The following is a 22,728-nucleotide window of genomic DNA, read 5'->3' as shown; positions in this document are numbered from 1 at the left end:
TTTAAAAACTCCAGCAGCGCTGCTGTGTCTGATCCACTCATACCAGCACAACACACACTAACACACCACCACCATGTCAGTGTCACTGCAGTGCTGAGAATGATCCACCACCTAAATAATACCTGCTCTGTGGTGGTCCTGTGGGGGTCCTGACCATTGAAGAACAGCATGAAAGGGGGCTAACAAAGCATGCAGAGAGACAGATGGACTACAGTCAGTAATTGTAGAACTACAAAGTGCTTCTATATGGTAAGTGGAGCTGATAAAATGGACAGTGAGTGTAGAAACAAGGAGGTGGTTTTAATGTTATGGCTGATCAGTGTATATTTTTCTGAACACACACAAGAACACTTCACGACAAGACAAAACAGTCGATTAAAAAAAGATTAAATTTTATTTTTAATAACACAGACGTGTTAGTTTAACAAATGCCCGAGTCATGTACAGCCAAGTGTGATCAAGAAATAAGATTCTGAGTCTGGAGAACCATGTGAGAGTATGTTTTAAACACGGATGCACAGGTAGACGTAATGGGATGTAAACAAATTTAGTAAAAATATTGCGCCAATCTGCAGTCCAGACCTTTCTACTATTAAAAGGTTCAGACTCTAAACTGTCGAGCTGCAAGACTGGATAAAAATCCACTTTCACAACAACAATCAGTGTCCTTGGTTCCGAAATGACTACAATTATGTTGTTAAAAATTAATACACTGAGGTAACGCACTGTTCCAGTCCCAACTCTTTTGAAGTAAATCATGATTTTTAAAATGAGCACCAAAATAGTAGATCACTGAACCAGATCTGCAAATCACTGCTTTCTGTTTGAGTAAAAGTGTCCACTTAATGCCATAAATGTAAACATGTTGTGGTCACTAAATGCTTGTTGTTGTTTTTTAAAATATTTTCTTTATGCATTTTCTTCCCTTTTTTAGTGCGTCCAATTGCCCGATTACGTCATGCTTCCTCTCCACCAATGCCGATCCCCGCTCTGATTGAGGAGAACAAAGCTAACCCACGCCCCCTCCGACACGTGGGCAGCAGCCGAATGCATCTTATCCCCTACACTTTGACGAATGCAGTGCAGCCTAGCGTTGTGTACGGAGAGACACACCCTGACAGCACTCTTCTCATCTTTGTGCAGGCGCCACCAATCAGCCAGCAGAGGTCGTAATTGCATTCGTTATGAGAGAGAGACCTCATCCGGCTTAGTCCCGCCCATATCTGAACAACAGGCCAATCGTTGTTCATGTGGCCGCTCAGCCTCAGCCGGTAGACAGAGCCGAGATTCGATACGATGTATTCTGGTTCCAGCGTGTGTTTTTACCGCTGCGACACCTGAGCGGCACTAAATGCTTGTTGTTAACTGACTAAGTGCCACCATAAATGCTTGAAGCCTGATGGGTTCAGGTCAGGTGACTGTAAGGAAAAGTCGAAGACAATCCTTGACTTTCTCTGGTGCTCAAATAGTTGCTGCAAAGATTTGAGGTTTGGGATTTGTAATAAAAACAATATAATGACTTGAAATGAAGAAAGAAGGAAAATAGAAGCATTTTCATTAGTGGCCTCAGACTTTTGACACACACTGTATGCCATTTTAAGCATATAATATACAATGTATAATAAAAGAACCTGCAGGAACACGTTTGCATGATATACTGTAGGTAGGTGATTTATTCTTCTGAAACAACAAGCCTGACGTTAGCCAATAATGCACCAGCTGAGCGTCCTGTCGCTGTAACACATAAAAATGAGCTCTCATTAAATAAAAGGACGCTGCAGCTTCAGAGGAGGAACAAATTATCGCAGATCGGCTCATTTTGTGCTTCAATCGCATCTTTAAGAGGACTAAAAAGGCCAACTTTAAAAAACGGTTCATTAAAGTTTAAGATCTTGTTGTGCATGAGAAATTAATTACACTCGTCTGGATATTACGAGTGCATTATGCAAATGCAGGAAAATGCTAATCTGCGAATGCTGAGTTTAACAGGAAAAGACTGAACGTTGCTCGTGATCATTTTCACTGCATTTCATTAGTAATAAAAGTTTATCAGATGTTTCCTCATTACAGTTCATTAGATCCCGTACTGGCTCTGCAGGGCTAGAAAAGCCCACCAGATAAAAACATTCCAATATTAATAATTCATTCAGGTTCAAATGCAATAACATCTGATACACGCTCGGAATAAATGAGGCTGTGATCGCGGAGGTCCAGAAGAGTTTAGATCTGTGGTGATGGCACGGTCAGGAGGCCAGTGGGCTTCATTTTGTTGATGCCTCCATCCAGGACACACACCCGAGGAAAGTTCACCTTCACCAGGTGGGTGGCAAACTGCAGGGAACAAGCACACACACACACACACACACACACACACACAAACAAATGCACACACACACGCACACACACACGCACACACACAAACAAATGCACACACACGCACACACACACAAACAAATGCACACACACGCACACACACACAAACAAATGCACACACACACACACACACACAAACAAATGCACACACACACACACAAACAAATGCACACACACACGCACACACACACAAACAAATGCACACACACGCACACACACAAACAAATGCACACACACACGCACACACACAAACAAATGCACACACACACACACAAACAAATGCACACACACACGCACACACACACAAACAAATGCACACACACGCACACACACAAACAAATGCACACACACGCACACACACACAAACAAATGCACACACACGCACACACACACAAACAAATGCACACACACACACACACACACAAACAAATGCACACACACACGCACACACACAAACAAATGCACACACACACACACAAACAAATGCACACACACACGCACACACACACAAACAAATGCACACACACGCACACACACAAACAAATGCACACACACACGCACACAAACAAATGCACACACACACGCACACACACACACACACACACAAACAAATGCACGCACACACACACACAAGCACATGCACAAACACACACAAACAGTAAAAATACTTTATTACATAGCTTATTACAAATATTTATTTACATATTTATTTAATTTATATCTCCATTACATTTAACATTTTTATTTTATATATTTATTTTATTTATATATTTATTTTATTTATAATTCCATTACATTTGAAATTTTTATTTTATATATTTATTTTATTTATATATTTAGTTATTTATTTATATTTCGATTACATTTTTTTATTTTTATTTTATATATTTATTTTATTTTATTTATATTTCCATTACTTTTTAAATGTTTATTTTATATATTTATTTTATTTATATATTTATATTTAATTTATATATTTATTTTATTCATATATTTATTTTTAATTTATATATATATTTTATTTATATATTTATTTTTAATTAATATATTCATTTTATTTATATATTTATTTTATTTGTATTTTATATATATATTTTTTTTACATTACATTTACATTTGCAGCAATTAGCAGATGCTTTTATCCAAAGCGACTTACACTTACCACTGAATACAATTCAAGCAATTTAGGGTTAAGGGCCTTGCTCAGGGGCCCAAGAGTGGCAACTTAACAATGGTGCGGCTTTAACCAGCAACCTTATGACTACTAGTCCAGTACCTTAACCGGTGAGCTGAGAGCACACTGACGAGCACCTCCCAATGTCTAGGCTGTTTTGGCCACCCCCCTTACACCCCTTGGACAACCAATCTAGGTCATGCAGACCTATATTTATTGGCCGATAGCACTGATAACATTCAGACATTGGATCCCCAGATCTCAGCAGTAGTGGGATGTCGCACTATCTGAGCGCCCTATTATGTTGTAATAATATTGCAATAATATATTACAATATTTACAATTAAATCCTGCGTACATGGTTAAAAACACCCTGATTTTAAGCTGATTCTTTTAGTAAAATGGAAACTTGGCTAACATTTTCTCCATAACTCATACAAGTTTCTCATTTTCAGAATAATGTGGTTTGATCTTTTAGCATGAACAGCTCATGTGTCCAATAACGTAGCAGCAAAGCACAATTTCACCCAGTGACGCTGTTTATATCACAGAACATAAACAATCTTTACCAGAATATTTCATTCCCTTCTGTCAGGATTTTCTTTTCAGTAAAAGGCCAAATCATTAAACCTGATGTAAATGTCAGAGAGAGAGAGGAAGGGGGGGGGGGAGAGAGAGAGGAAGGGGGGGGGGGGGGGAGAGAGGAAGGGGGGGGGGAGAGAGAGAGAGAGAGAAAGAGAGAGAGAGAGAGAGAGAGAGAGAGAGAGAGAGAGAGTCCTGGCTACCAAAATAGAAAAGACTGTGCCAGCAATGTTAGGACAGTGAGGTAGAGACGGAGCTGCACTTTCTAATGCAGTGTACAACATTTACTCAAATTACAACAAACTTTTTTACTGACATTAGCTGAATAATCCCCGAGTTTAAAACCTCCCTGATGAGGAGAAGCTGCCGTATGTACTCAGTGAACATAAAGAGCTCAGCACACTGGCAGCACTGTACGTCCAGTCCTGTCCGGTCTAAGGGACAGCGAGTGACCATATCAGAGATATAGATCCATGAGCTGACAGTTTAATCTATATTATAATAATAATTGTTGTTGTTGTTTTTACTGTTATATTGTTATTATTATAATCAACATTACTATTGCATTATTATACAGTTATTGTTATTATTATTAATTATGATAATAGGCATGTTGATGTAGTATAGTTTAGTATTGTTGTTAATACTGTCCTTGGAGGTGGTTGCAGTAGTGCTATTATTAATTATGATAATAGGAGTGTTGCCGTTGTAATATATTTTATTATTTTTGTTATTACTGTCATTGGAAGTGGTCGTAGTAGTGCTATTATTGTTGTTGTTGTTGTTGTTGTTATTATTATTATTAATATTGCATTATTATACAGTTATCATTATTATTGTTATTATTATTATTAATATTATTGCATTATTATACAGTTATTATTATTATTGTTATTATTATTGTTGTTATTATTATTATTATTGTTATTATTATTATTATTTTAATGCATTAGTATACAGTTATTATTATTATTGTTATTATTATTATTATTGTTATTATTACTATTGTTGTTATTATTAGTATTATTATAATTATTTTAATGCTTTAAAATACAGTTATTATTATTATTATTGTTATTATTATTATTATTGTTATTATTAGATTATTATAATAATTATTATTATTTTAATGCATTATTATACAGATTATTATTATTGTTATTATTACTATTGTTATTATTAGATTATTATAATAATTATTATTTTTTAATGCATTATTATAGTTATTATTATTATTGTTATTATTATTTTTAATGCATTATTATACAGTTATTATTATTATTGTTATTATTATTATTAATATTATTGTATTATTATACAGTTATTATTATTATTAGTAGTAGTATCATTTTATTGCATTATTATACAGTTATTATTATTATTGTTATTATTATTAATATTATTGCATTATTATAGTTATTATTATTATTAGTATTAGTATCATTTTATTGCATTATTATACAGTTATTATTATTATTGTTATTATTATTGTTATTTTGGTACTATTATTATAGCATTATTGTACAGTTATTATTATTGTTGTTATTATAGGAGTGTTGATGTAGTATATTTTATTGTTGTTGTTATTACTGTCATTGGAGGTGGTCGTAGTAGTGTTGTTATTATTGTTTTTATTTTTTGTTTAGCATATTCATTTTTTTTCTTTATCAAAGCTTTAGCAATACAAGTGTAAATATTTGTCATGCCAGTAAAGCACCATTGAATTGAATTTAAAAATTGAGAGAGCAAGAGAGAAAGAGAGAGAGCTAATATAGCATCCAGAATTTAAATTGAGAAAGACAGAGAGTGAGAGAGAGAGAGAGAGAGAGAGTGAGAGAGGTAACACTAACCATGGTTGCGGTCTTCATCATGTTACTGAGGATGACAACGACTCGGCCCTTGTACCCGGCCAGCGCGTTAGTGCTGGGACACTGCAGCAGCTCACCGTCCGGCCCGAACACTGAGCTGTAGGGCACGTTGATGCTGCTGGGGAAATGACCACGCCCGTAGCTACACAAACAGCCAGGTTAAGGGTGGAACCATTATAGTCTAGAGCTGTTCAGGATTCTTACAATTGTTTGTTTATTAGGATTTTATCGTCATGTTTTACACTTTGGTTACATTCATGACAGGACAGGTAGTTACTCATTACACAAGATTCATCAGTTCACAAGTTTAATATCAAACACAGTCATGGACAATTTTGTATCTCCGATTCACCTCACTTGCACGTCTTTGTACTGTTGGAGGAAACCGGAGCACCCGGAGGAAACCCACTCGGACACGGGGAGAACACGCAAACTTGACACAGAAGGCACCCAAACTGCCCCACCTGGGGACCTTCTGGCAGTGAGGCGACAGTGCTACCCACTTAGCCACCGTGCTGCCCCTCCCTCCGTGTATCGAAAATGGTTCAACCGTCCCTGACGAGCCTGAATTTACAAATAAACGACACTTGTGCACCTTTATACAAATTTTAAATCAATGAGAATTTGTTTACATTACATGTATTGAAAAGAACTCCGTTGGTTGCTCCGCATTCGTTCGCCATGTTTGTAATTGTTTGTGAGAAAAGTCGTGCCGCACTAAATGCTGGGATTGCCTTCAGCGCTGAGGAAGCGTCGGACGCTCCCTCGTTATTCAGTCAGATCATCACTAACCCTAGAAGGCGCCTCAGTAGGAGCATTTTAAGAGATCTAAGAATTTAGACACGCCCTCTTCTCAGGAGTGTAGGATGATGTAAAGTGCTGTCTGTATAGAGAGATCACAAGGTTTTCAGACAGTCATCGAAAGTACATGTAGAAAAGCTGGAGCTTTTAAAATAGGCCAATCACAAACAATAATATATCACAACTAGAAGCTAGAAGATGACAATGATCATTAAAATTCCAAAAAACTCCAAGCTGGCTGTAAAAAGCATCTTTCATCTTTCATTTACACCCTGATTTCCTCCCAATCTAGTCATATCCAATTACCCGATTCGTGTTTCATTCTCTACCGCTGCAATCCTTCACTCCTGATCTTAGGAGAGCCACAACCATCACACACCTCCTCTCCTGGCCACTTCTTTTCACCTGCACAAGGTGGGTTCATATGGAGATCTGTATTGTGTATGGAGAGTCACGCACTGATCTATATTATCCCCCGTCTCGATGTGTAGGCGCCCACAATCAACCAGCAGAGGTTGTAATTGCAGCAGTTATGAGGAATTCCTTCCAGTAATCCCACATCCTACATATGAGCCAATCACTGTCCTTATAAGCGCCCAGCCTGCCGGTAGCAGAACCTGAACTTGCGAATTCAAAACAAAAAAAGCTTCCCCTTAAAGCTCTGATGATGATGTGAAATCAGCGGTGCATCAGTGACTATCCTTCACTCCTGATCTTAAGTAAGCCATAACATGCCTCCTTCAACATGTAAATGGAGTCAGCCACTTCTTTTCACCTGGTGACCTTTATTATGTACAGAGAGTAGAGCACTGATCCCCGTTATCCCCCGTCTCATTGTGTAGACGCCCACAATCAACCAGCAGAGGTCGTGATTGCAGCAGTTATGAGGAATCTCTTCCAGCAATCCCACCCTAAAGACAGGCAAATTATTGTCCTTATAAGCGCCCAGCCTGCCGGTAGCAGAACCAAGATTTGAACTTGTGAATTCAAAACAAAAAAGCTTTTGTAAACTGTAATAACTGTTAATACGAGAGATCTTCAAAAAGTTTCCGCACTTTTATATTTTGGTTATAAACGGTGAGGGTGGGAGGAGGAGTAATCGGTTGTGTCTGAGAGGCGCTTATAGTCCGGATTTAGCTCCATCTGATTTCCACCTTTTTGGACGCTCAAAAAAGCTTTAAGGGGAAGAAGATTTTCATGTGATGATAATGTAAAAGCAGCGCTGCATCAGTGACTATCCCTCACTCCTGATCTTAAGAAAGTCACAACAATCACACGTCTCCTTCAACATGTGAATGGAGCCAGCCACTTCTTTTCACCTGGTGACCTTTATTATGTACAGAGAGTAGAGCACTGATCCCTGTTATCACCCATCTCTCGATGTGTAGACGTCCTCAATCAACCAGCAGAGGTCGTACAAGGGATCTCACATAAGTTTCCACACATTCATATTTTGGTTGGACGCGGTGAGGGTGGGAGGAGGAGTAATCGGTCGTGTCTGAGAGACGCTTATAGTCTGGATTTAGCTCCATCTGATTTCCACCTTTTTGGACGCTCAAAGAAGCTTTAAGGGAAAGAAGATTTTCATGTGGTGCATCAGTGGCTACGAGCTCAACCAAAAACATTTTCTGCTGATGGCATTAAGAAGTTGGTACAACGCTGGAAAAATGCATCACAAAGGAAGATGACTGTGTAGAAAAGTGATGTTATTTGTTTTTGAAATTCTTAATAAATAGAGTTTTAAAAGTGTGGAAACTTTTTGAAGAACCCTCGTACTTTTGCACAAGCCACAGTCACTGTTGCCCAATAATTCTTCATGATGAATTCACCAGAAACAGTGATGAAAATAATCCAGGATTCAGGTTGCGTCAGTGAAAGCACAGAATCGTTTTCTGACAGATTGACAGCGGCGGTGAAAAGTTTGCGGCTCCGCGGTGAAGCAATGGCAGCGTGAGGAAGAGTGTGAGGACGGCAGGACCAGAGCCTGATGGAGATAAATGAAGGCGATGAGCCGGTCGCTCGGGAAGAGGAGGCCACGACCGGGAAGAGAGAGCGCAAAATTGACATAATGAGGGAGCGAAAGCATGAGTCTGAGAAGAGAGGAGGTGAAGGAGCGCCTCAGGCCCCATCACTCATTTACCAGAGAGAGGGAGAGAGGGAGAGAGGGAGATAGAGAGAGAGATTTGAATTGGGGTCTGGTCTAATTGAATCATCGTTCTTTTCAAGTGTCACGTCTCAGCACGGAAGCTGCGATGCTAAAAATGTGTAAAATCACTTCTCAGAAAGTCTTTTGAAATTCACTCAATCAAAACACATCCAGCATTAACATTATAATGCAGAGAAGAAAAAGCTCTGTGTAACGTTTCCTGACAGCCAATTAACAGTAAATTTATGCACAATTACTGAATAATCGCTGAATAAAATACAGTTTTAAAATGAGGTGCATCAGTAATAGACAGAAGCAAAAAGGTTCATTCATACAGCAGCTCTGGGACGGTGTGGTGGTTCAGGAGGTAACCTGGGATCGGTACAGCACCAGAGCCCAGAGAACCTGGGTTACATGCTCTCCACATGTCCATGTGGGTTTCTTTGTTTGTAGCTCTGTGGTTTCCAGTCTCACCCAAAAGCCGAGACTGACACACGCCCCCTCTGACACGTGTGCAGTAGCCGACTGCATCTTTTCACCTGCACAAGGCGAGTTCATATGCAGAACAGCTTTGTGTACAGAGAGACACACCCTGATCCTCATGATCCCTCGTCTCTGTGCAGGCACCATCAATCAGCCAGCAGAGGTCGTAATTCACTCAGTTATGAGGAATCCCCGTTCGGTTCCCACCCTGTATGAACAACAGACAGTTGTTCATGTAGGCACCCAGTCTGCCGCATGGCAGAGCTGAAACTCAAAACGACGAGTTCAAAATGTCAGCTCTGGTGTGCTAGTGTGTTTTACCGCTGCGCCACCTGAGCGCCCGTTCGTGTGTCTTTTAACGCCTTGTGTACTGTAATAAGTTAAGTTGAGTGAGTAGGTCAGTAGATGCCATTTGATGTCCTGGTGAAGGATGAAACAGGTACTGAAAATAAATAAATGAACTGATTTTTTTTTTTTGTAAGAGCACAGATCTGTAATAGTGCCTCCTGCAAGGTAGTACCCCACACAAACTGATTTGGGACCTTGGGTGAAGCTAGCTAGCTAGCTAGATAGATAGACAGACAGATAGATAGACAGACAAACAGACAGATAGGTAGATAGATCAAAAGATAGACAGACAGACAGATAAATAGACAGACAGATAGATAGACAGACAAATAGACAGACAGACAGGTAGACAGACAGACAGGTAGACAGACAGACAGGTAGACAGACGAATAGATAGATAAATAGACAGACAGACAGGTAGACAGATAAATAGACAGACAGACAGGTAGACAGATAAATAGACAGACAGATAGATGGATAGATACATAGACAGACATACAGATAGACAGACAGATACACAGACAGATAGATATAGACAGACAGACAGACAGACAGACAAATAGACAGACATACATCAGATAGAGATGATAGAAAGATAGACAGAAAGACAGATAGAGACACAGATATATAGATAGACAGAGACAAATAGACAGACAGAAAGACAGACAGACAGAGATGATAGATAGACAGATAGACAGACAGACAGATAGATAGATAGATAGATAGATAGACAGATAGATACAGTAGATAGATAGATAGACAGACAGACAGATAGTAGATAGATAGAGACAGACAGACAGACAGAGATGATAGATAGACAGATAGATAGATATACAGACAGACAGACAGACAGACAGACAGAGATGATAGATAGATAGATAGATAGATAGATAGATAGATAGATAGACAGACAGACAGACATGATAGATAGATAGATAGATAGATAGACAGACAGACAGACAGACAGGCAGACAGACAGACAGATACTTTATTAATCCAGAAAGGAAATGAAGGATTTAAATACATTAGCGGTTTATTGATTTATTTATTTTATGCATTTTCCCTACTTTTTAAGTCCAGCAGACTTTAGTGGCCAATTTTGCCATGTTACAGGCACAGCTGGTACACTGGTAGAGTGGGTGTCACAGCTACATGGGTCATGGAGACCTGAGTCATTTTTTGCTGGAGAGGATAAACAAGTCGGTCAGAATAAATAAATGTGTTGGTGTTATTGCTTTGTTTTTAGAACATCAGGCAACCTGAGCTTACTGTACAGCTGTAAAGAACAAAGGATACTCCTCACTGCTGCGTATGTCCACCACCACGATCTTGGTTCGCCCCCCCCTGGACTTCTTGAGCGAAGTCAGAAAATGAGCCGGAGCGGTCAGCTCACACAGATCGATCAGATCCTCGGCTGATATCCGCGGTGATACTTCAGCCTTCAGCTCGGAGAGCTTCAGACGCTCACGAGACTGAGACAGACAGAAGAAGAAGAAAAGTTGGTATTAAACATTAGTAAGTACACTGATCAGCCATAACATTAAAACCACCTCCTTGTTTCTACACTCACTGTCCATTTTATCAGCTCCACTTACCATATAGAAGCACTTTTTTACTCAATTACTGACTGTAGTCCATCTGTCTCTCTGCATGCTTTCTTCAATGGTCAGGACCCCCACAGGACCACCACAGAGCAGGTATTATTTGGGTGGTGAATCATTCTCAGCACTGCAGTGACACTGACATGGTGGTGGTGTGTTAGTGTGTGTTGTGCTGGTATGAGTGGATAAGACACAGCAGCGCTGCTGGAGTTTTAAAACACCTCACTGTCACTGCTGGACTGAGAATATTCCACCAACCAAAGATATCCAGCCAACAGCGCCCTGTGGGCAGCTAGGTAGGAGTGTCTAATAGAGTGGACAGTGAGTGGACACGGTATTTAAAAATTCCAGCAGCGCTGCTGTTTCTGATCCACTCATACCAGCACAACACACACTAACACACCACCACCATGTCAGTGTCAGTATATGGTTAGTGGAGCTGATAAAATGTAGAAACAAGGACGTGGTTTTAATGTTATGGCTGATCGCTGTATATATACCTTTTGTAAAACTACTGCACATGGATGTTGTGTTTATTTTACTACGAATAACTAATAAATTAGTGTTAAACATCGTGTTTGGCCTCCACACTAGAGAAAAAAGAGGACGAGGAGTGGACGAGTTAGCATGAGATGAGAAGAAAGACAAATAGCATGACTGTAAGCGCTACAACTGCATCCCAGGGCTGCTTGAACTGAGATTTATAGGCCTGCCACGTACAGGTCATCCACCAGAGATGAGAAAGTGCTCCAAACCCAAAATGAAAACCTGCTCAAAAACACGAGCCGGAGGAAAATCCGGATTTATTTTGCCCTTGTAGCTTTTCAACATTCCGCCCCGCATCAATGACAACCTTGACTGGCTATAGAAACCTGCCTGAATATACGGGATGACGGGGTACACTAAGTGCCAAGCGGCTTCAAAGAAACGCCTTTTAAGAGGATTATTCTGGAGCTTATAATCCCTTTTAGAGTGGAACTGGTTTAGCATTACATGTGAGGTAATAATTGGTCATAAGACAGACTCTTACTCCCCTGGTACAGTACTGGTTTCATGGCAATCATACGCCAAAATCCAAACGATCCCTTCTGACATTCAGTAGGCAGCTTCTAACCTTCAGCTGATCTTTGGTAGGTTTAACAGATGCCAACCAGGTAAATAATGCCATGGCAGTACAGCACACTTAACTGACTAATATGTACAGAGCGTATAGAAGAAAAACTGACCACAAGTCAGTTACATTTATTCCACTAGCACACCAGCACTGAGATTTTAAACATTTACATTTTCAGCATTTAGCAGATGCCTTTATCCAAAGCGACTTACATTACAGTTACAGTATACAGTCTGAGCAATTAAGGGTTAAGTGCCTTGCTCAAGGGCCCATCAGCAGCAACCTGGCATTGGTGGGGCTTGAACCAGCGACCCTCTGATCACTGGTCCAGAACCTTAACCACTAGGCTACAGCTGGCCCCGGTTCGAGCCTTGGCTCTGCTACCGGTCGGCTGGGCGCCATCTAGTGGGCACAATTTACACTGCCTGCAGCAGACACAAATAGGCCACTGTGTCTGCAGGGTGGGAAGAGACCGGACTATGAGGGTGGGGTCTTCAAACGCTGTGCAAGGACCCTGGTTAGCAGTGAAAGGCGTCTGTGCAACAGCATGGGTGCAAAGAAGGACTAGGACTGTGCATGTGTCGAAGGGCACGTGAGCAGCAAATATACCCTCAAATTCATTTACTAAAAAGCCATAAACACAATACGGCCAAAGCATATATACACTCCTTATTATTATGTTAGCATGTGTTGCTAACAGGTATATTTATATTTACATTTAGAGCATTTAGGAGAAGCCTTTTTATTTTGCAATTTCGCCCCCAATTTTCTCCCCTAGTCTGGTCGTATCCAATTACCCTGATTGCGTTACGCCCCCTCTGAGACGTGTGCAGTACCGACTGCATCTTTTCACCTGCATGAGGCGAGTTCATATGCGGATCAGCTTTGTGTACGAAGAGCCACACCCTGATCAACGCATTATACCTCAAATCTGCACAGGCGGCATCAATCAGCCAGCAGAGGTCATAATTGCATCAGTTATGAGGAGTCCCTGGTTCGGCTCATCCCATAGCCAATAGTTGTTCATGAAGAGCTGAGCAGAGCTGAGACAGCTGGTGTGCTAGTGTGTTTTACCGCTGCACCACCTGAGCACCTAGGATGGCAGCATGGTGGTGGTGTGGCTTCAACCAGCAACCTTCTGATTACTAGTTTAGTTCCTTAATTGCTGAGAAGCCCATGCCCTATGATTAAGGTCCTACTAAATTCACGGGAAAATGTGCCTAATTTCAAGGACCTCGTCTTTTAAAAATCACATATTTCAACAAAAAAGTGTCACATTTCACTGTGGTCATTAAATTACACTCATAAACTGAATGATAGAATAAATAGAAGCTACAACACACGGCACAGCTACCTTAATAGTTGAATGTGAACCTACAACATCCAGCAATGGTGCGAGGCTTCATGTTCTGTCTCAAATACAAAAATTCTCGTTCAGTTTTTGACACCGACCCCCTTTGCATCCACAGAAGTGGTTTGGAGTTTTCCAAACTCAGTTACCTGGGTCGTGTTTTTAGCTGCTGGCTTTGGATTGCTGGTGTAACCGAGCGTCTTTAGAGTTTGCTGAGTTTATAAAGTAAGAAATAAACTGTACATAGACAAACTATCGGGAGCAGAATACTTTACTGGCTTGTTCTTTTGAGGTGCAGCTCAGACTACAGAGAGATGATCACGTGTGTAGAGAAGCACAGTTTTACACTGATTATGAAATCCACGAAGGGACAAAGTGCTCTCAATACGTAAACATATACATCAAACATTGGTAGCACATGACAGCATAGAAAAGTCTCTTACACCAAATTAATTACTGTATGATTGCTTGGAGCGTCTTATATTGCATATTGTGCCTCATATGTCATACGCTAAGTGAATGAAAAATGTTCAATTGTTAAAGACAAACCTTAAATTTTAAATTTCATGAATTTCATGGCTGTAAATTAGGTAGGACCTTTAATTATGGTATGAAATGTAAGAAATTGAGGGGTTAAAGTGCATAAGAACAATAATAATATCAAGAACAAATACAATGGCCAAACACATGATACTCTAATACAGAAAATATGCCCACGACAGCACTAAACAGACACCACACTATCCTTCTTAACATGGCAGCGCTTGCCCAGCTTTTTTTTTTTTTTTTGGCCACGGATGTCTGAGGATGAACAGCATAATCCATCAAGCTGTAGCTCAGTCACAACACGGTCGGGGATTATTAGTGTTTTATCTGCATCTGCACAGGGAACAAGCGACTCAGTAAGGAGCTACAGTATATAGAGTAAAAACAAGCGTTTCTTTAATCAACTCAGCTAAGGGGGGATATTGATTCACCTGCTAAACGTGGTATTTATTTGAATGCAATTATAGCTTTTAACAGGTCGTGTATTTCTTCTGGATGCAGCAACAAAGAAAATTAAGTAAGTAAGTAAATTAAGTAAGTAAGTAAATTAAGTACGTATTAAGTACGTAATAAAGAGAAAAGTACTTTTATTCTCTGAATTCGTAATGTTGAATCATTTTCCTCATTAATAAATGACCAAGTATAATGTTTTTGTCTTATACAGTGTTTATATTTATCTACTTTTATTATATACTGTTATTTTTTTAATGCAGAAACAAAAATTACAACAAACTTGTACCACTGTTGGTATCATAATCAGTAATAAGGGATAATGAGACCACATCACCAAGCTTCTGACAAAATCTAAATCACAGAGTTAACCATCAAAGCTGCTGTATGTGTTTTATTCAAAATTCGAAATATTCTCAAAAATTATGATAAACTTATAAACTTAATAAAAAATCTTACAGTGTGTGTTTACTTGTAGTTCGGTTCCCTTAATCCAGACCAAGCAAGAAATTAATCCACTGATAATCCACATAAATACAATAAATAAAATAAAAAAGTGACATATTTTCTACATCTACTTTTCTGCAACACTTCAATTGTACCCACTTTTTTTTTTACTTTTCCCTTAAATAGTCTTTTAACTTGTTTAAAAGCGTGAAGATTTTTTTTTTCAAGTATTATGTTGCATCAAAAAAGTCCAAAGCTCACTATGGACGTTATCACAGACTGAACCTAATAATGAAGAAATCCAAATGCTAATTATAACGTTTATTTTAAATTATTTTTGTGTATGTATGATTTGTGTGAGTCTAATTTATTTCTATTCTCCAGGCCACCCGATGAGAACAGAAGTCCCTGCTGAGTCTGGTTCCTCTCAAGGTTTCATCCTGTAGTTTAAGGTTTTTTGTGCCACTGTCGCCCTCGGTTTGCTACACCAGGGTTTTTGGTCTGTCGGTCCTGGATTCTGTAAAGTTCCTTTGAGATGATGTCGACTGTAAAAAGCGCTATATAAATAAATTTGTCCTGACTTGACTTGACACAGCGCCCACTGGTCAGGCCTCTTGAGAAAGTCTTATGATCTGTGGTTATCAAGTCAGCTGACCACCTGAATCTGGTCCTGAATGATCGGATTATTTTCTCATCAAAGGATTTTCTTCCTCCCTGACGGCATGGACAGATCTCAGGACGACAATGCCAAGATTAATTTGGCTTAACTGTTAGAAAGAGGAATCATTTTCACACATGAGCGCTGACTTTAACCCCGAGGAAAGCCCTTACAGACTGCTTCGACTCTCTTAACGTCGATACGAAATCTCAGCTGAAAATGAACGCAACGCTGGACAGAAATAAGCGCTGTGACATTGTCAGGTTGTCGAAACGACGCCATAGCGAATATGCACTGTGACTCTGAATCAATAGGAAGTGTTTTGTGATGCAGTGTAGCGCGGCATGAAGCGGTAAATCAAAATCTCTCTCTGTAACTGATTAAAGTGGCTGCAAACGTCTACAGCAGTGCAGCAACAGAAGGGTGGAAAATACAGCCAACATGTCTGAAGACCTGGTGATCTCTCTACATAGACACATTTTACGTCATCCTACACTCCTGAGAAGAGGGCATGTCTAAATTCTTAGATCCCTTAAAATGTGATGAAGAGATAAGTGTTATTCACTTCACCTGTCAGTGGTCATAATGTTCTCCCTGGTCGGTGTATATTTACCTTTTATAGTTCTGATTTTGGTTGATGTTGTGGGTTTAGTTCTGGTGAACTGGTAGTAGGATCTACTTCAGATCCAGTCTGTTGACCTTTGCACTTTTAAGGTGGGCGATTCTTAAACACCCACTGTAGGTGGTATAAAACAGATTGATAAGACATCACAAAAGTGCTTCTGTATGCCAATAGTGTTTTAATTTTCCTGACACTCTGGGCCACGCCTTCCTGGTTGAGAACCACTGGGTATATAACGCACCGGAAAACAGCAATAAAGCTCTGCATGGGTCAGAAGAAAGTGGTTCCTTTGTGTTCTCTCTGTCTAATATTACATTTTAAATAAAGATCGAAATATACAAATACACTGCAGATGTATACAGTTGCAGGAATGCAATCTGCCCTTGGGACCAGGCACAAAATAATGTAATCTGTGTAACTTCATATCACTGCTTGATTCAGCTTTTATAACAAAATATAATACTTTTTAATTCATAAAGCGAACAGGAATTCATGCAAGAGATGTGAATCATTTCATGAGAAAGAGGCTGGCACACAAGCGAGGTCACGTTTGTAGGGATTGAGGAGAGGATTTAGCTGAGCTTGGATAAACTTGGGTGAAATTTGAGAGACAGATTTTTATTGAGCTTGGTTTAGTTTAGGAAGAGCTTGGCTTGGTCAGGATGGGATCAAGTTGCCGTTCGGGTGGCACAGTGCTAAAAACACACGCTAGAACACCAGAGCTGGGATCTCGAATCTCAGCTCTGCCATCCGACTGGGCTGAGCAGCCACATGAACAACGATTGGCCTGTTGTTCAGATAGGGGTGGGGTAGTAGTAAGCCGGATAGGGTCTCCTCGTAACTAATGCAAGTACGACCTCTGCTGGCTGATTGATGGCGCCTGCACAGAGATGAGAAAAGAGTGAGGTCAGGGTGTGTCTCTCCGTACACAGTGCTGATCCGCATTAGCACTCGCCTAGTGCAGGTGAAAAAAATGCATACGGCTGCTGCCCACGTGTCGGAGGGGGCGTGGGTTAGCTTCGTTCTCTTCAATCAGAGCGGGGATCGGCATTAGTGGAGAGGAAGCGTGATGCAATCGGACGCGCTAAAAGTCGGGAGGAAAAGGGAAGCGAATGCATAAACAATACCAAAAAAAAGATAGGATCAAGTCTGAGTAAAGTTTAAGACTGGCATGATCACGTTTTCACAGAGGATGAAGGTTGAACAGAATTTGGGCAGAGAATGTAAGACAGGTCTGGTTTAGAGGTGAACAGGGTGTCTGAGGTGGGCTGGTTCAGCTTGGTTACAGAGGATATAAAAAGTCTACACAACTTTGTTACAGTGGCAGGTTTTTATCAGGTAAAAGATCAGACCCAGATGAATCATTTCAGATTTATTTCCAGCTTTAATGTGACCCATAATGTGTAGAATTCAATTAAAAAACAAACTGAAATCATGTGGATGTTATAATTGGGGGTCTGGCTGTGTATTCGGAATAAACCAATCACATTCAAGCTCATGTTAAATAGCAGTCAATCCAAATCCAAAATTGATCAAAAGACAAGAAGAAGATTGGAGGAGAAGGCTGCCAAGAGTCAAGTCAAGTCAAGTCAACTTTATTTATATAGCGCTTTTTACAATAGACATTGTCTCAAAGCAACTTTACAAAATCCAGGACCAACAGATACAAAAAACCCTACAAAAGAAAAAAAAAAAAGAGGCCTACAGTGACATTAAAGGTGCTGCAGGAATTTCAGGTTGTGTACATTTACATTTACATCATTTAGCAAACGCTTTTGATGTAAATGTTACTCAACACAAAGAAGACAAAGATATTGACTACTGCCAGATACGACTGGGACACATTTGAGATGGATGGCGACGAACTGGAGGTTGTAAAGGACTACAACCTACTCGGAGCGTTGATCACTCAAGATGCTGAAACGACACCGGAAATCAGACGGAGAATAGGTATGGGGAAATCAACAATGAAGTCACTGGACAAGGTCTTCAAATCGAGGAACATTTCACAATTGACGAAAATACGCCTTGTACATAGTTTAGTCTTCTCTGTGGTAACATACGGATGTGAAACCTGGACGATAAAGAAACAAGACAGAAGAAGAATCAACGCCTTCGAAATGTGGTGTTGGAGAAGGATGTTATCAATACCTTGGACGGTCAGAAGAACAAACAAATCAATTTTGGAACAAATCAAGCCAGACATGTCACTCGAATCAAGGATCACTAAGCTACGACTTGCCTACTTTGGACGAATCTTTGGATCATGCGAAGAGAGCGATCACTGGAGAAGGACATCATGATCGGACAATCAACTCGATGGCTCGACACAATCACAGTAACGGCAGAGAAGACCCTGGTGGACCTATCTAGACTTGCACGGGATCGATATTCCTACAGATCGTTCATCCATCAAGTCGCCATGAATAAAAAAAAAAGAAAAAGCAAACGCTTTTATCCAAAGCTCCCTTGAGATCATTGACAAGCTCCTCCCGTGTAATTCTGGGCTGACCTCACCTTTCTCAGAATCATTCTTACCCCACCAGGTGAGATCTTGCATGGAGCTCCAGAGTGAGGGTGATTGACTGTGATCTTGTATTTCTTCCATTTTCGAATTATCGCACCAACAGTGGTCTCTTTCTCACCAAGCTTCTTGCTGGTAAACTTACAAAATCAGCAGGGGATCAAATACTTATTTTCCTCACTGTATATATATATATACAGTGTATCACAAAAGTGAGTACACCCCTCACATTTCTGCAAATATTTTATTGTATCTTTTCATGGGACAACACTGTAGACATGAAACTTGGATATAATTTAGAGTAGTCAGTGTACAACTTGTATAGCAGTGTAGATTTACTGTCTTCTGAAAATAACTCAACACACAGCCATTAATGTCTAAATGGCTGGCAACATAAGTGAGTACACCCCACAGTGAACATGTCCAAATTGTGCCTAAAGTGTCAATATTTTGTGTGACCACCATTATTATCACTGCCTTAACCCTCCTGGGCATGGAATTCACCAGAGCTGCACAGGTTGCTACTGGAATCCTCTTCCACTCCTCCATGATGACATCACGGAGCTGGTGGATGTTAGACACCTTGAACTCCTCCACCTTCCACTTGAGGATGCGCCACAGGTGCTCAATTGGGTTTAGTCCATCACCTTTACCTTCAGCTTCCTCAGCAAGGCAGTTGTCATCTTGGAGGTTGTGTTTGGGGTCGTTATCCTGTTGGAAAACTGCCCTGAGGCCCAGTTTTCGAAGGGAGGGGATCATGCTCTGTTTCAGAATGTCACAGTACATGTTGGAATTCATGTTTCCCTCAATGAACTGCAGCTCCCCAGTGCCAGCAACACTCATGCAGCCCAAGACCATGATGCTACCACCACCATACTTGACTGTAGGCAAGATACAGTTGTCTTGGTACTTCTCACCAGGGCGCCGCCACACATGCTGGACACCATCTGAGCCAAACAAGTTTATCTTGGTCTCGTCAGACCACAGGGCATTCCAGTAATCCATGTTCTTGGACTGCTTGTCTTCAGCAAACTGTTTGCGGGCTTTCTTGTGCGTCAGCTTCCTTCTGGGATGACGACCATGCAGACCGAGTTGATGCAGTGTGCGGCGTATGGTCTGAGCACTGACAGGCTGACCTCCCACGTCTTCAACCTCTGCAGCAATGCTGGCAGCACTCATGTGTCTATTTTTTAAAAGCCAACCTCTGGATATGACGCCGAACACGTGGACTCAACTTCTTTGGTCGACCCTGGCGAAGCCTGTTCCGAGTGGAACCTGTCCTGGAAAACCGCTGTATGACCTTGGCCACCATGCTGTAGCTCAGTTTCAGGGTGTTAGCAATCTTCTTATAGCCCAGGCCATCTTTGTGGAGAGCAACAATTCTATTTCTCACATCCTCAGAGAGTTCTTTGCCATGAGGTGCCATGTTGAATATCCAGTGGCCAGTATGAGAGAATTGTACCCAAAACACCAAATTTAACAGCCCCGCTCCCCATTTACACCTGGGACCTTGACACATGAGGGAGGGACAACGACACATTTGGGCACAATTTGGACATGTTCACTGTGGGGTGTACTCACTTATGTTGCCAGCTATTTAGACATTAATGGCTGTGTGTTGAGTTATTTTCAGAAGACAGTAAATCTACACTGCTATACAAGATGTACACTGACTACTCTAAGTTAAATCCAAGTTTCATGTCTATAGTGTTGTTCCATGAAAAGATATAATGAAATATTTGCAGAAATGTGAGGGGTGTACTCACTTTCGTGATACACTGTATATGAGAGGAGCCGTGCCAAGCTCAACAAGAAGGTGCTGGCAGACAGACATAGTGTAACTACACATGTCCATTAAGAAGAGAAGAGTGTGGACACTCCATCACCCTGAGCAGATGTATGATTAAAATATCTATAACAAAGAGAGAACTGGAGAAGATCTGATCAAATCTGAGCAGATAATTGATGGCGGTTGACAGACTTACGGCTGAACGTACGCTGGAGTATCTAAAGGTCAAGCAGACGTCAGGGGACTTGACATGTTTATGAGGGAGACCTGAGGTCACTCTGTGTATGTTAACAATCCTTAAACTCTGTTTCCATTTGGAGAAAACTGCTCAGCCTCCACCATAAATAAGACATTCGGCCAGTGATTAACAGTGACAGGTCAGTCTGCTGAGGGCGAACAAAATTACATTTAAATACTAAAAAAAGACTGACCAGCTGAACCGGACTCTGCCAGGCGGTGGACTCCAGTGCTGACCTGAACTGAAAACCAAACCCACAGTAGGACTATTTTTATTAGATATCCAGCCCTGACTGAGGAGTGTTTAGTGCTGTAATATATAGCTCATCTTGACCTCAGTGACCTCCGTGTTATTCTCAAAAGTCACGCCTCATTTATGCAGACACTTGACATTAGAATTCAGAAGCAGCAACTGGACGGCGCTCCATAAGGGTCACATTCGGCCGGTAATTAACCGAGAAGGATGGAAGCTAAATCCGAGCAGAACTCAACAAGTCTTACAGACGAAAGAACGTTTCTTTTAAACAAGTGTTAAAAATTAAAAATCCAACTTTTTATGCTGTTTTTAGGTCTCTAGCAGTCACGCTAACCTAAATCACAAACACTTTGCTGTATGTGTAACGTCCAAAGGATAACAAATGCTTAGTAGCACGCAGAAATAAAAGTAAAAACAGGAACTGAAGCTGTACTAGAGGATGTGTTCCTGTTCTTGCCTTCTCTGTTCAAATATAATAACCACACTCGGTGTTATGTTTAGTTCCTTTTTATTGTTTCTTGTCTGTATTTGTCCATTTCTATATTTTGTTTTTATTTTTGTCTTTAGGATACTCATCTTAAAGAGCCATATTCTGCCTCAGCTGTCAGCTTAAAATGTATCAGCCCTCTGCAAAGATACATAAATAATTATGAATAAAGTCTTTATGTTCGATTAGCTTTATTTTACACTAAAAATGTATTTATTTTTCCTAATTTAAACCTTATCAAATAAATATGATGCCAATTAAATGGTATACTAATTAAAATATGAAATAAATATATCACATTAACCAACCAGTCTCCCTTACACAACAATATACACATATGTATAGCTATATAGTATATATATAGTTTTTAAATACTGTGTCCACTCACTGTCCACTTTATTAGACACTCCTACCTAGTTGGTCCGCCTTGTAGATGTAAAGTCAGAGACGATCGCTCATCTATTGCTGCTGTTTGAGTCAGTCATCTTCTAGACCTTCATCAGTGCTCACAGGACGCTGCCCACGGGGTGCTGTTGGCTGGATATTTTTGGTTGGTGGATGATTCTCAGTCCAGCATTGACAGTGAGGTGTTTAAAAACTCCATCAGCATTACTGTGTCTGATCCACTCATACCAGCACAACACACACTAACACACCACCACCATGTCAGTGTCACCGCAGTGCTGAGAATGATCCACCACCTAAATAATACCTGCTCTGTGGTGGAAAGGGGGCTAACAAAGCATGCAGAGAAACAGATGGACTACAGGCTTCTATATGGTAAGTGGAGCTGATAAAATGGACAATGTGTGTAGAAACAAGGAGGTGGTTTTAATGTTATGGCTGATCTGTGAATATTAATGATAATGAT

General features: G+C 40.4%; 1 protein-coding gene across 1 annotated transcript in view; it reads right to left on the bottom strand.

The window, feature by feature from the left end:
• Positions 1-375: 375 nt before the first annotated feature.
• tbck (TBC1 domain containing kinase) overlaps positions 376-22,728 on the bottom strand; it is a 96,145-nt gene continuing 73,792 nt past the window's right edge. Inside the window, exons 24-26 of the mRNA XM_062995299.1 lie at positions 11,072-11,247; positions 5,980-6,139; positions 376-2,331 (exon numbers count right to left, since the gene is read on the bottom strand). Of these exons, the coding sequence (XP_062851369.1) occupies positions 2,221-2,331; positions 5,980-6,139; positions 11,072-11,247 (447 nt within the window). The 3' untranslated portion in view covers positions 376-2,220. The remainder of the gene's footprint in view (positions 2,332-5,979; positions 6,140-11,071; positions 11,248-22,728) is intronic.

The sequence above is a fragment of the Trichomycterus rosablanca genome, chromosome 5 (assembly GCF_030014385.1).
Source record: "Trichomycterus rosablanca isolate fTriRos1 chromosome 5, fTriRos1.hap1, whole genome shotgun sequence".
NCBI lineage: Eukaryota > Metazoa > Chordata > Actinopteri > Siluriformes > Trichomycteridae > Trichomycterus > Trichomycterus rosablanca.
The sequence above is the reverse complement of the archived record's forward strand: the minus strand, read 5'-3'. Positions and strand labels throughout refer to the sequence as shown.